General features: G+C 41.3%; 2 protein-coding genes across 6 annotated transcripts in view; both read left to right on the top strand.

The window, feature by feature from the left end:
• Positions 1-13035, top strand: part of MAP4 (microtubule associated protein 4) — a 165857-nt gene that overhangs the window by 129264 nt on the left and 23558 nt on the right. The gene's annotated exons all lie outside the window — the stretch shown is intronic.
• LOC119259469 (uncharacterized) lies at positions 4183-12372 on the top strand. Its single transcript, XM_037528360.2, has one exon. It carries the CDS (start codon positions 7461-7463, stop codon positions 9000-9002), a length of 1542 nt encoding a protein of 513 aa, XP_037384257.1. The 5' UTR covers positions 4183-7460; the 3' UTR covers positions 9003-12372.

Raw genomic sequence — 13035 nt, 5'->3', positions numbered from 1 at the left:
TTGAAAGTTGAAAATGAGTAATTGTATACATTTTTTAAATTTTAATGTCTAAGCCCTTACTAAAGCACTTTTCTAGATGGAGAAATGGAGACACATCAGGAGACCATAAATTGTGTGTCAGAGGCTAATTTGGTAATAGAATCTAGGTCTTTTGACTCTGTCCAGCATTTTATTCTCCGGTAGAAACTGATTTATGCATGTTCTCTCCCTGACACTCAGCATAGAGCTTTACACATACATGGTGCCTAATCTTTTGCTAGCCTCTCCTCTTTGGCAGCAGGGAAAGTTAATATAATGCTAAAGCCTCTTCTAGCTTCTTTCCTTTCTTGTTATTTTTTTAATGCCACCCTCAAGTTTAGGGAAACTTTTGGAGGAGGTTTCTATACATGTTTTACACGTTGTTCTAAGCAAGGAAGATTGAGATACTTCAAGAAGTCTGAGTTCAACTTGTTGGAAAAGGACTTCTTTTGAAACTGTATGAAAGAAAGGACTTTGAAAGGACGATCCATATTGGACTCTAGTATGTGTTATTGTTCCACATTAGCAGCTCCAATGCAAGCCAAGTAGAGCTATCAGTGACAGTGCACTTGGTGTGTTGTTCTGTGAGTGGGACAGTTGTCACAAATCCCTGTAAATGGGCCCTTCCCTTTGCTATAGCAAGAGTCTCCTTTTTATCTGGCTGCTGCTTTTTCTTTAGTTTGTTCAAGCTCATCAGCTGTCTTCCAGCAGCTGGGAATGTCAATTTATGGTGGGAAATTCTATTGGTGTGAAATGAAGTAATTTATAAACCCCAAATCCTAACAGTTTCAAAGCCCTTGTACATAAATAAAATATGTTCAGCTGGTAAAAAAAATCTGTAATTTTAGAACTTGTTACTATTTTACAACTGGAGAAGTATCCATTTGGTACTTCTTTTCTTAACCAATGTGCCATTTGTGGTTTGTTTCCATATTGCCTTCTCCCCAGTTACTATCTCATTATCTGATAAATGACATTTATTGGGAAATTCTATATGTCACAGCTAAAAATAGCTACAATTTATTAAAATTTACTCTGTTCTCAACACTTAGCCCTCAAACAATTCTGTGTGGTCAGTGCTTCTATTTGTCTTACTTGAGCCAGAGCATCTAAATGTTTTTGGAAATGAATCCAGCAAATATTTGTTTTACCTTAAAAGGAGATGATTCCCCTCACACTCCTCACTTTTACCCCCTGGCTGACAGTAGCTTTGGAGGATTCAGAAAACAGCGATAAACAACTTAGTTTCTGACTTTTGGTGTTGCAAATATATTTACTTCATTAAAATATGAAATGAGGGCCTCCCTGGTGGTGCAAGGGGTTAAGCACAGCACTATGAAGCAATCCGCAGCCTCTGCAGCTCGAGTTTGATCCCCTGCCAGCCAGGGAGCAACCCACATGGCGAGGCAGACCTCTCTTGCTTCACCCACTGCTTCCCTCAGCATTGTGTTTCAGTCAATCTGTCTGTTCTGTTCCCCACTCTGTCTCATCCTCTCACCCCCTACATCTCTGGCCTGTACCCCAGCTCTTGTATGCATAAATAAATAAATCTTTAAAAAAATAAATGAAATGAACAGTAAAGATGATTATCCCCATTCTTTTCACCTGTGATGTTGAAAGAGATCATCTCAACTGTGAACAGATTGAAATTATCAATGAAAATGATAATTTGTGTAACTTTAGGAAAAAATCTGATTGTCTTGTAAACATTGCCTATTGCTCTGCAGATAGTGGATACTCGGCATGATTTGGACAACTGAGTCTAGAATTTAAGTCTTCTGGTTCCTATGTACTTCTTTTTTTACATTTTGTTTTACCTGCATATGCTCAGCCTTTAAACACTTAATGTAAATTCCTCATCCACCAAATTGAAATATAGGCCTTTCTCTCTCTCTCTCTCTCTATATATATATATATGTGTGTGTGTGTGTGTGTGTATGTATCTCTATCTAGATATCTCTATATAAAGATATAGAGATAGATATATATCTTGATAGAGCTATATAGATATATAGATGTATATAGATATCTTTATATAGATATAGCTATAGATATATATATCTCTCTGTATAGATAAAATCACAAATTGTTGCAGCTCTCCTGAATAAATGGGCATTTCAGAGTGAGATTATATCTGTAATTCTTAATTGGACAAGAGTTCTGACACAGCTATCAGATCTTACTAACTATTCTGTACTAGGTTTTCCCCGTTGTTTGCCATCCAGGTAGCATTCACCTCACTTGAGGTGAGGAACAAACTCATTAATTCCACATGATCTCTTCCTTGGCTTATGTTGCAAAAGTCATAGTGAAATCAAGCTATAATCACTGCCTCACTTCTCTGTCTCTTCACTCTTAGTGAAGCAGAAGGACCTACAGCATAAAGAGAAGCTCACAGTGCTGAGGCACTAGAAACTTAGAACATAAATCTAAGTTCTCTTGAGAATGGAAAATAGTAACAGAAGATTGCTAAGGAATACATCACTCACATCTTCCTTATTGTTTGCATAATTAATACAAAACAAGACCATGATTAAGATATGAGGTAAACACTAAAACTAAATGCAGCCCTTCTTTTTCTTAATTCCATACTTGCTTCCCCCTACCCCCACCTCCGCCCCATCATGTACATATACCTATGCACACATACATATACACTGTGTATTAATTTGGGAGTTTTAAATTGATTACAAAAAGGTAAGTTATGATTCTGAGTTAATTAAAGCTTGAAGTACTTCATGAGCAAAAAAGTGAACATTAAAAAGGAGAGGTATCCAGTGACTTAAGATTAATTTTTGCTCAGTGGTGTGGGAAGAGTGACAGTCGGAGACCAGGAATCTTCTGTGTGGTTCTCCATTAACTCACCATTTGATCTTGGACAAAACATTTTCTCTCTTCTTTTTTTTTTTTTTTTTTTTTTTTTTAATTTTATAGAGGCATGTTTATTTATATTTATTTATTTGTTTGTTTTGTTTATACATGCACTGGGTACAGTCAGAAGCACGGGAGGGTGAGAGAATTCACCAGAGCCAGAGCGGGGAGCAGAGCAGGCAGAAGGACCGAAGTACACTGCTGAGGGGAGCAGCGGGCGGCAGGAGAGGTCTGCGCGCCATGTGGGACCCTCCTCTGGTGGCCGGGGAGCAGCCGGGGATCGAACCGGCGCTGCAGAGGCTGCGGGCAGGTTCGCAACCCAGCGCTCAACCGCTGCGCCACTGGGGAGGCCCCATTTTCTCTCTTCTTGATCCCATTTGCTTTTCTGTAAAAGAAGAGAATTAAGTTAGAGGACAGCCAACTTTCTGATCCTGTACCATGTCACATACTTTGATGTCCTTTAAGTACTGCTTTTATGGAATGACCCTTGTCTTGAAAGAGATTTGAAAGATGGGACATTAATTTCTTTAGGCACTTTCTTAGATTTTGAGAGTTAGCTTTTCTTTTTCTCTTGTCAGTTACTAAAATTAGGGTTTGTATGGTGTCTTGTAATTGGTGGTTTGTTTTGTTTAGTTATCAGAGGGATCTCATGCAGTAATTCTTAAGTCCAGGGATTTATGCTTTTTCATTTCATGTCAATTTCTTACTGGGGGTGGTAAAATCTGCTTCATACATAAATACCTTTTCTTAGTTCTGTTTGGTTTAGCTAATTAATATTAGTGGGTATATTCTGTTTATGCTCTCCCTTGCTACATGTGATTTATATATCTTTCACATTTAAGAAGGGGTGAATTCTATGGATATCTTATATCCCTCCCCAGGGGACTACTAAGCTCATGTGCATACCTAAGCATCTAGCTGGCCTGGTGTCTTGGGCACTTGCCTCCAACCTTTCTGTCTGGTCTTATACTTCTCAACCATTGATCCCCCAGGTTGCCTCTTCCACCTCTCCAATGTGAGCCTGATAAACTGAGGTTTCTGCTTGGACAGTATCCATATCATTATTATTATCTTTCTTCAAGCCATCTATATTTCTGATCCATTATATGGACTCTGGTCCCAAATATGTGCTCCTTTGTGAATGTCTGGCTTCATTTTCCTGGTTCTGCAATTTGCTATTTATGGATAGAATCCATAAAAGATATGTGGAATTTGAAGGTAGCAGGAACTTACCATTTGAGTTATTGCCTTAGTTTTTTTTGGGGGGGGGGCAGTCGGGGGTGGGCAGGCACTGGTAGGGAGAATCTGGGTAGGCTAGCTAGAACTGAAACCATTTGACTCTAAGAAACTAGTATCCATGCTTGATTCCCCCCAATCCCCCCTGCCCTAGGTTCTTTTCTGCTCCATCTAAATATGAAGGTCTGTGGACTTCTAGTGAGTCCTGGACCTGGGACACGACAGTGAGGGAAATCAGACATGGGGGACTGTCATGTCCAGCATGCAGTAAATCTTTATTGTCTTAGTGCTCATTATATACTATTTAAATTGCAGCAGGTGTAACATCAAAGCATACCATATAATGATAACACATATGAATGATTAGTCTACTTTCTTACTATTATCTATTTACTTCAGACAGTAGGGTACCAGGTGGTTAGTTCTCACGCACATAATCTTATCGCCCCATAGCTAGAGCTTGGGAAGTTCGCTTATTATTTTTGTTATTCTCAGACTGTGGAGATGTAGAGGCCTGACTCCACGCAGGTCACTTTCCGGGCTCTCAACACCAGGTCCTGTCACTTAGGTTTTCCTCCGAGACGCATGTGTTTTCACATGCCTTAGGTACTCAGGTCAAGGCCCTTCTGCTCACTGCGCGGGGTCTCTCCCAACAAAGGTCAACTCAGACTTCCAGTTTCTTCAGACATTCTCCTACATCCCCTATTGTACCTCTGCTCACAGACTATATTCTTACATTGGGGTGGGTAGGTGACTACTTAACATACTAGTCATTGGAGCCCCAAGTTAAAAATCACACTATGAATGGGACCTAGTTGCAGATCCTTGATTTCCTTCAACCTTTTTATTGAGATATAAGAGTATTAAAACTGTTCAGCAACGATGGAGGGCCTTAAAGATACCATACCTCATTTTGTGAACAAGGAAGCTGACGTTAGGAAATAAATTTCTCAAAATCATAACTATTAAGTGGTACAGAGAGATTTTAAAACCTGTTCTTCTGACTCCAGGCCAAATAAACCAAAGAATAGAAAGTATCAGTAAAATGACAGGTGATGGGGAAGAAAGTGGTCTCTAGTTTGAGTGTGTGGAATTGTTGAATCACACCTAATTTCAAAGGTATTAGCTAAAATTTTGCCTCTGGCACGTTGGAGCTACATTCCAATAATACTCTTAGCGTACCATCATAATTTCATCAGGTATTATACATAATTATGTTATTAAGTTATATGTATATAGGAAAAGTTAGAAAGCCAGAATTCAGCTGTATTTCATTACTAAACGTTTCTGTTCTGTTTTTTCCCCTTCATTACTAATTAGAACCATGACCCTCCTGGCATGCCATGATGTCATTGTACATTCTCACTTTCTTTTCCTTAGTGAGAAGTTTGACATAGTGTAAGGTGACCCTGGTTCCTTGCTAGTGAAGCTTTATCATACTTTGACATGTATTGCTACTGTGCTACTTAAGAACAAGAGGAAGGAGAGGTGTGTATAAGGCTTAGTTTATGTTCAGGACAGAGGTTGAATGGAATTTTACATTTTTTTTCTCCAACATTGAAGTACTACCACTCCTGACCATGAACTTAGCCCTGTATTAGGTACTAAAGTTAATACAAAAGGTGGATTACATTGGTCTCCACACTGTAGTTGAGACTTGAGTAAATTTTGTGAGCAGTATGAACAGTAGAGAAGTGCTTGGGGACAAAGGGTCCAGTTAGGGATATTTTCTTCAACTGGGCTTTTGTGATCTCACGTTTTATAGAACAAAGGTGGAACAATTTTTAACTTTCACCTTTTTTCTAAAAGCATTATAAATGGCTTATACAATTCAATCTGTTCTTCATCTAAGAAAAAGACATCTCTGTTATTCTTGATGGAATATTTCACAATAGCTTGTGTTAGTCACTTGCAGGTGAGGTAACAAAAATCAGCTTTTTGTTAAGAATATGAAGGAAGAATATGACCTGTCCTTTCAGTGTAACTTTTTTTTAAAGATTTATTTTATTTATTAATGCATACAAGAGCTCGGGTGTGGGCCAAAGATGCTGGGGTGAGAAGATTCACCAGAGAGAGAGTGGGGAGCAGAATAGGAGGATCTAATAAAATACATTGCTGAAGGGAGCAGTGGACGAGACAGGAGAGGTCTGCTGCACCATGTGGGTTAGCTCCCTGGCTGGGGATCAACTCATGCTGCAGTGGCTGCTGATAGCTTGATAGTGCTGAAACTTAACCCCTTGTGCCAGCAGGGAGGCCCTAGTGTAACTTTTTTAGAACTTTTTTTTTAAGGATTCCTCAGTCTTGAACATACAGTTTGTAAGCACTAAACCCAAAACAGCAGACAACCATCCTGAGTTTAATAGGGACACATAGTAGGTGGGTAAAACCCTAAGCCATAGACTGCCAGAATCCCCGAGTTTCAGAGGTAAAAGGAAGATGAACTGCCTATATGTGTTCACATGTCAACTAAGTGATCAGCTGACTGGAAAGAGTAGAGAGCTGGTGCAGGAGGAAGAGACCCACTTGTTCAAAACTGAAGGGGAGCCAGGGACAAGAGTAAAAGTGCAAGAGATGGATTGTCACACGTGTCTTTATTAGTGGGATACATGGCTCCAAAGCCCTGATCACAAAAATCTTCATTTGAACCCTTTATTAAACTCTTCCACAATGCAGAACTATAAATGAAGCTCTCACTGGGCTTTGGGGACTCCACTCAAGTCAGTTTTCACATGAATTTCACAAATTGCTATGACAGCAAACTCACTCTTCTTTGGAGAAATAAATGCCTGCAATTTTGATATTACATTAAGCTTTTTATGTGAAATTTTGGGCAATTTTCTAGAATCATTGTTTAAGGATTATGGCTTGGGACTGGCAAATGAGTCTTATTTTTAAAAACAGTTTTTTGCGTGGGTGAATGTGGAAGTGTGGGCATAGTGTCAGATAAGTGAATGTGTGGGTATTCATGTATCTATATCAGTGAAAGCCGTGATAATTACTATCCTCAGTACCCACGTTGGCACCATACTGTGTTTTAAATTGCAGATCTAAACAGAGTGCTAGTTAACAGGAAATTACATTTTCAGTTTAACAGTGGCATTTGATTATGCAGCAAGTAGCAGGTTTCTTCCTTTCTCTCTTATTCATTCTTCCTTTTTTTCACACTAGTAAATACATTTAGCACCCATCTGCTTGAGAAAAAGGAACATTGGGGCAACGATGGGTTTTTGTCATGAATACCGGGGACTTGGTGTGATGTCACTGCAAGCTCTGTGTGATCGTAGGTGGTGTTAGAGCTCTAGGAGCCAGAGGGGGAGAGAGCAGTGGAAGAGACGATGTCGCTCTCAGACAAACAGTCAGCCTCTCACTCTGCTGCTTTCGGCCAGCTCTGTAAGGGCAGACCTGCAGAGTGTCGGATGGACTCCCCAAAAGAAATCAGCCAAGCTGGATTTGAGTGGCAGAGGACAGAGGGCAGACTAAATGAAATCGGGCTGAATGTCAGCATGGATGGGCAGCTGAAAGACGGGCTTGTGAAGAATGCCAGCTTCCTGGAGCAGAATAAGCTCTGCTTCTTTGAGGGGAAGCTAGACAAAGAGCTCAGCATTGAAGTGCAGGACAAGGACTGTCAAGCAACCTCAGGTCACCTTGAGAGCAGGTATGTGATTTCAGAAAGCTACCCTCCCTCAGGGGGCAACTCAGTCCTCCAGAAGACAGCTGAGTTCCATCTGGGACCGATAGAGGGGCCAGACAAAAACAAAACCACTGCAGTTCAGGGGACAGTGAGAGGGGAAAATAGACCAGAGACCAAAAGCCAGACAGATCTGAATTTCACTGGAGCTGCTGACATCCCCACTGAGCATGTTAAGGAGCAAGAAACCAGTGTTTGGAACCCCAACTTTCATCCAGTGGCTCAAGGCTCTCAGGGCTCAAAGGAAGCAGCTCCAGGAAAAGAAAATGGCATCATCCCTGACTGTGGGGTAATTGGAGTGGTGAATAACTCTGGGCAGACAGAATGTGAGTCCTCACTGCTGACTGTAGCCCATTCAACCCCTGCTGTTGAGCATTCACCCACTGCCATTCCACCCATCACTATGGTGGAGTTCACCCAGGAATATTTGAATGCCAGCTCTCATATCAAGGACCATGATAAGGAGTTGGAGAAATTGTGTTCTACTGAGGAGGGGGCTTTGCTTGACCAAGCCCCCCAGCAGAAAAAGGCAATGCGTCGGGCCCTGTCTGAATGTTCTCACCTCTCAGTTCCTCCAGCTGTCAACCTTGCAGATAAGTATCCTGAACTCCCACCCCCAGAAGAGCTCTCTTCTGGCCTGCTGCCTTTCTCCAGTAGTCCAATGCCAAGTCCTCTACCCAGAAAACTGGGGGCTCCTGCTATAAGGCGCTCCATGACAGTGGCTGAGGAACAGACAGCTAGCTACAAATTGAATCCTGCAGAACTGCCCATCCCATCTACTGAGAAGATACCTCCTTTCATCATTGAGGAATCAGTGACCAAGAAAGAAGAACCGACCAACTTTAGCAGCAGCAGCTGCACTGGGAAAAAGGAACTGGGCACTGCTGGGTTCTCTCTCCATGGTAAGCTGGAGCAGATTCCTGAAGTAAGCAGCAAGGAAAAGGGGCAAGAAGATACTAGTGAAACAAGAACAGATTCATGCTCCCAAGTCTGCCAGGGAGGTGAGAAACAGCTGGGACAAACGACTCTGGCAGGGAAGAAAGAAATTGAGGTCACTGCAACCCAGAGCACTCCATCGTTTCAGTGTGAAGAGACCCCACGTGATGGTATGTTTCTAAATTTTGCCTCCTTGGGGAGCAAGCCCAGCAAGGAAGGAACCACAGTGACAGATTACTGGCAGGAGCATTAGGCTGCTGGAGTCTGACAGCCTGGGGAAAGCTTAATTCTGTTGCATTGGAAGGTTGCTGGGAGTCAGGCAAGAAAGCAAGCGAAGTGAATCTACCTGGGTCAACCTGAATGCCTGCTGGCAGGGCAGATTGGGGTGGGCTAATTGGGTTGGGAGTACATAGGATCAGAGGGTGGTGGGCATACGAAACAGACTCCCTTACTTGCCTTCCTGTCTCCCATCCCCCATCCTCTCACCCCTCAGCTCCCTGTTGGTTTGAACCAGATGCCCTGAGCTCTAAATCATCCAATCGCAGCTGATTGATTTCCTTGCTTGAAAATCTGTCACTGTGTAGATTCACAATGGGTTTATCAGCACTAACCTCCTCTTTAAGTAGCACAGTCTGGGTGCAAGCTCTGTTTTCCGTTTTGCTTTTGAGAATGTTTTACTTTTGTTCTAGCTGAAAAGAGCCCTTTAAAGCTGGCTATTTAATATTCTTTTCCTGTTCTTCATGTTTGACCCAATCTTGCTTCTAGTTTTCTCTTTCTTTATGAGTATAGGGAGGATTTGTGGGGAGAAGGAGAAGAAAGGGAAAGAGGAGAGGAGAAACTTGCATTTAATAAACAGCTAAATGTTGCTGTCTTTGTGACTGCCTCTGTGCCTTTCTTCATGGCCCTTTCTTTTCTTCCCCATCCCCCAACTCCCATGGGTCTTATTGTTGGTGGTCTAAAAAAGCTTATTTTCCTCTGAATCCAGTTTCAGCACAAAGGATCATGATTCACAAGATTGTTAACAGGAATTAAAAATATGTATTTTGTTTGGAGGGGATCCCCTGTTTTCTGAGGAACTGTTTTCTCTAGTATTTATTCCTCTTAGTATATTTTAATGAAAAATTTTACCCTTTTCCTTTCAAAATTGGAAGTGGTATTTTCTAGGGGAGGGTTAAGTGAAACCTGACTCTCGAATACTGAAAGGTCGTTGTTCAATGGAGATGAGTAAAGAAGCCTCATATTTCCTCTATGATTTCTTATGACTCCAAGATGTCAAGAACTTGAGTATTCATTTCTCTTGTTTACTTCGAGCTGAAGCAGACTGTCCGCATGGACATGACTGTGTCATCTTTTATGATCCCCAGGTGCCCAGTTCAGTGCCATGTACCTTCTAGGTTGTAATAACTGTGATTTTCTTGTTGTTGTTGTTGTTCATTTATTTCAGAACAAGTTCTTCCTAGTTTACAGTAACAGAAGATCTGGTAGAAAATGCTGGTAGAAAAAAATTTCAAATGACTGGCAAAACTCATTGAAAAATGTTTGAATGCTAGCTCAACTAACCACTAAGTAGATAAAACTGCATAAAGTTTTATTTATGTAACATACCTACCATGTGCCAATATCTTTCTAGGCTCTGAATATTATCCTTTATCCTCAAGCAACTTATGATCTTTTTGGGGGGAAGGGACGTGGGTGAATCATGGAAGTGACCCTTGGAAATCTGATGCAAAGGTATGAAGCCTAAACAACTCATGTTAGGTAAAAGAACAAAAGTAAAGATCTCTGGGACACTCTCATAGGGATTATTTGATTGCAAAGAATGAAAGCACACTCAGAGGAACTCAAATTTATTAAAAATGTTTATTGTCAGGCTATAGAAGAATCCCAGGGAATCTAGTTGCATTTCAGGAAGTATAGCCAAGCTGTAGCCAATCTGTATATCTCACAGAAGCTCTGTTTCTTCCTAAACATGTGTTCCACTCTCTTCCCTTTTGGAAACTTTTTTTTCTCTGCCGTCTCCCTTTGCTTCCTTTTTGACTCTGGTCTGTATAAGACAGTGAGTTTCCTGGGTTTGGGCTCTGTACATCACTTTATGCCCTCATATATCTTAGAGAGCCAAGTCGCTTGCCTGCATATTTCATGTTTTCTTTCTTTTAAATATGTCTTACTGGCACAGTTTCGTCCAGTCAAGTGTTTGCTGGGTACTACAGCCTTCTTTACGAGTCATGGTCATTTAGATATGCCCACTTCATTCATTGGGAGGCTTCTTTAGAGAAGGGTGTGGGTTGAGCAAATATACCAAAACCTCCTGTACATACTGGCAAGAAATTATGAGAGAAAAAAAATCTAGAAAGTTGTTGGACACCCACATTTCAAAAGACCCCTGAGATTTTTAAACATTACTCCCATGTTTAAAAACATTGCCTAAGTCAAATAAAGTGGCCAAAAATCTGCTTTGGGGAGACTCACCTGTTCTCAGTAGATAAAATGAACTAAAAAGCAGAGAAAGTCAGAAAAAACATAGTTTTATTCATGAAATAGCAGATGAAATTTTAAGGACTTAATAGGGGAAATATGACAAGTGAAATCAGCTGGACCTGAACATTGAATGTGGGAGTGAGAGAAACAGATAGACAAAGGTGGTGCTTTACTTGAGCCTGTGTTTCCCAGAAGGTAGTAGTATCAATAGGAGAAAAATCCAACATAAGAGAGAAGGTTTGTTGAGCAGTTACGAGGGTGTTTTTTTTTTTTTTTTTTTTTTAAGATTCATCCATCCATGCATACAAGAGCAGGGACACAGGCCAGAGGCGTGTGTGTGTGGGGGGGGTGAGGATTCAACAGAGACAGAGTGGGGAACAGAACAGGCAGACTAACTGAAGTACACTGCTGAGGGGAGCAGCGGGCAAATCAGGAGAGGTCTGCTGTGCTATATGGGTTGCCCCCTGGCCAGCCGGGGATTGAATTCATGCTGCAGAGGCTGCGGACAGCTTCACAGACTGTGTCCCAACCCCTTGTGCCACCAGGGAGGAGTTTTGTTTTTTTATATTGAGAAATCATAGGGACATTTATGTGGTGGTCTCTAGCAATTGGCTGATAGATACCCTTGAGGGAAAGAGGAACTGTCATGGTAAAAAGCATCATCTGGAAGGGAGATAGTAGATAGTAGTTTCTGCTTGTGTGTACGTGAGGTGTTTTTATCGTGTGACATTACTTGTACAGGTTGAGATGTTGTGTGTTTATGTCATAGGAATTGAGACTTCACAGATTGTTCATGTTGTTTACTGAAAAATCCTGTGTCTGTTGAAAAGTATTGATAGTGATCTGGGACCTATGACAATAAATCACACATTTGATATTTTTCACTTGCTATGGAACAAAAGTATTACTGATTTTGTGTGGCTAGGCCCTTTTTATTTCTTCACAGCTTAAAAATTTTCAAATTTCAGTTTTTGACTAGAAATACACATGATTTCAAACATCAATCAATACAAAATGCTACACATTAGAAAATCTACCAAGGCATGATAACACTTATTCATGTTTTCTTATGCCTATCTTATAGTACAGTTAAACATGCTAGAAAGAATTCAATAGAGAATCATAAAAGGAATCCAAAAGGTAGAATGGAGAGGGTGGGCTGGGTGGGAACCTCGGGACTTGAGAAAGGATGGTGCAATGATTTCTCTAGGCTTCCATTTTATCTCATGTATATCCTGGTCTGGGTCTGGAGAGTGCCTGCAACCTGGAATCACTAATAAGCAGCCCCCCTGCCACTAAAAATAAAGGGTAGAAGAAAGGGTTGGGGGGAAGGTTTGCTTGCTCTTCTCCAAAGCCCTGGAAAAGGGAAGTCCAGTAAAACTAGTAGAAGCCCAGCAACAGCAGTGGTTTCAGTCCCCCTGCAGATTGTCAGCAGAGCTCATGAGCACTTACCTATTGTCTACTCCATTCCCTGTCACAGTTGTAGGCTTGAGCCACCTACACTGGCAAAACAGAGCTATCCTTTGTCCCCTACAGATGACTGCACCAACAGCACTTATAGGCCTGGTGTTTGCCAGCCTTCTACTCAGTAGCAGAAGGATACGTAAGTCCATTTCCTCCTATTGCCTCCTTTCTAGCAGTAGAAGCCCAGCTAGGTGCTTCCAGCTCCAAGCAGGAGCAGAGATCAAATAGGAAGTCAACTAGCAAGGGGCAATGGGAAAACAGGCCAAAATAAACTCTGTATTCCACAGGTCCAGTGTTATTTAGCTCCCACTTAGTGAAACTACTGGCCCAGGGAAGTGCTTAAC

The sequence above is a fragment of the Talpa occidentalis genome, unplaced genomic scaffold (assembly GCF_014898055.3).
Source record: "Talpa occidentalis isolate TD23 unplaced genomic scaffold, MPIMG_talOcc4v2.1 talOcc4.10, whole genome shotgun sequence".
In the NCBI taxonomy this organism is placed as follows: domain Eukaryota; kingdom Metazoa; phylum Chordata; class Mammalia; order Eulipotyphla; family Talpidae; genus Talpa; species Talpa occidentalis.
The sequence above is the reverse complement of the archived record's forward strand: the minus strand, read 5'-3'. Positions and strand labels throughout refer to the sequence as shown.

Bases quoted from the DNA above. Each gene is read 5' to 3' on its own strand.
- LOC119259469 (XM_037528360.2), top strand. From the start codon at position 7,461: ATGTCGCTCTCAGACAAACAGTCAGCCTCTCACTCTGCTGCTTTCGGC.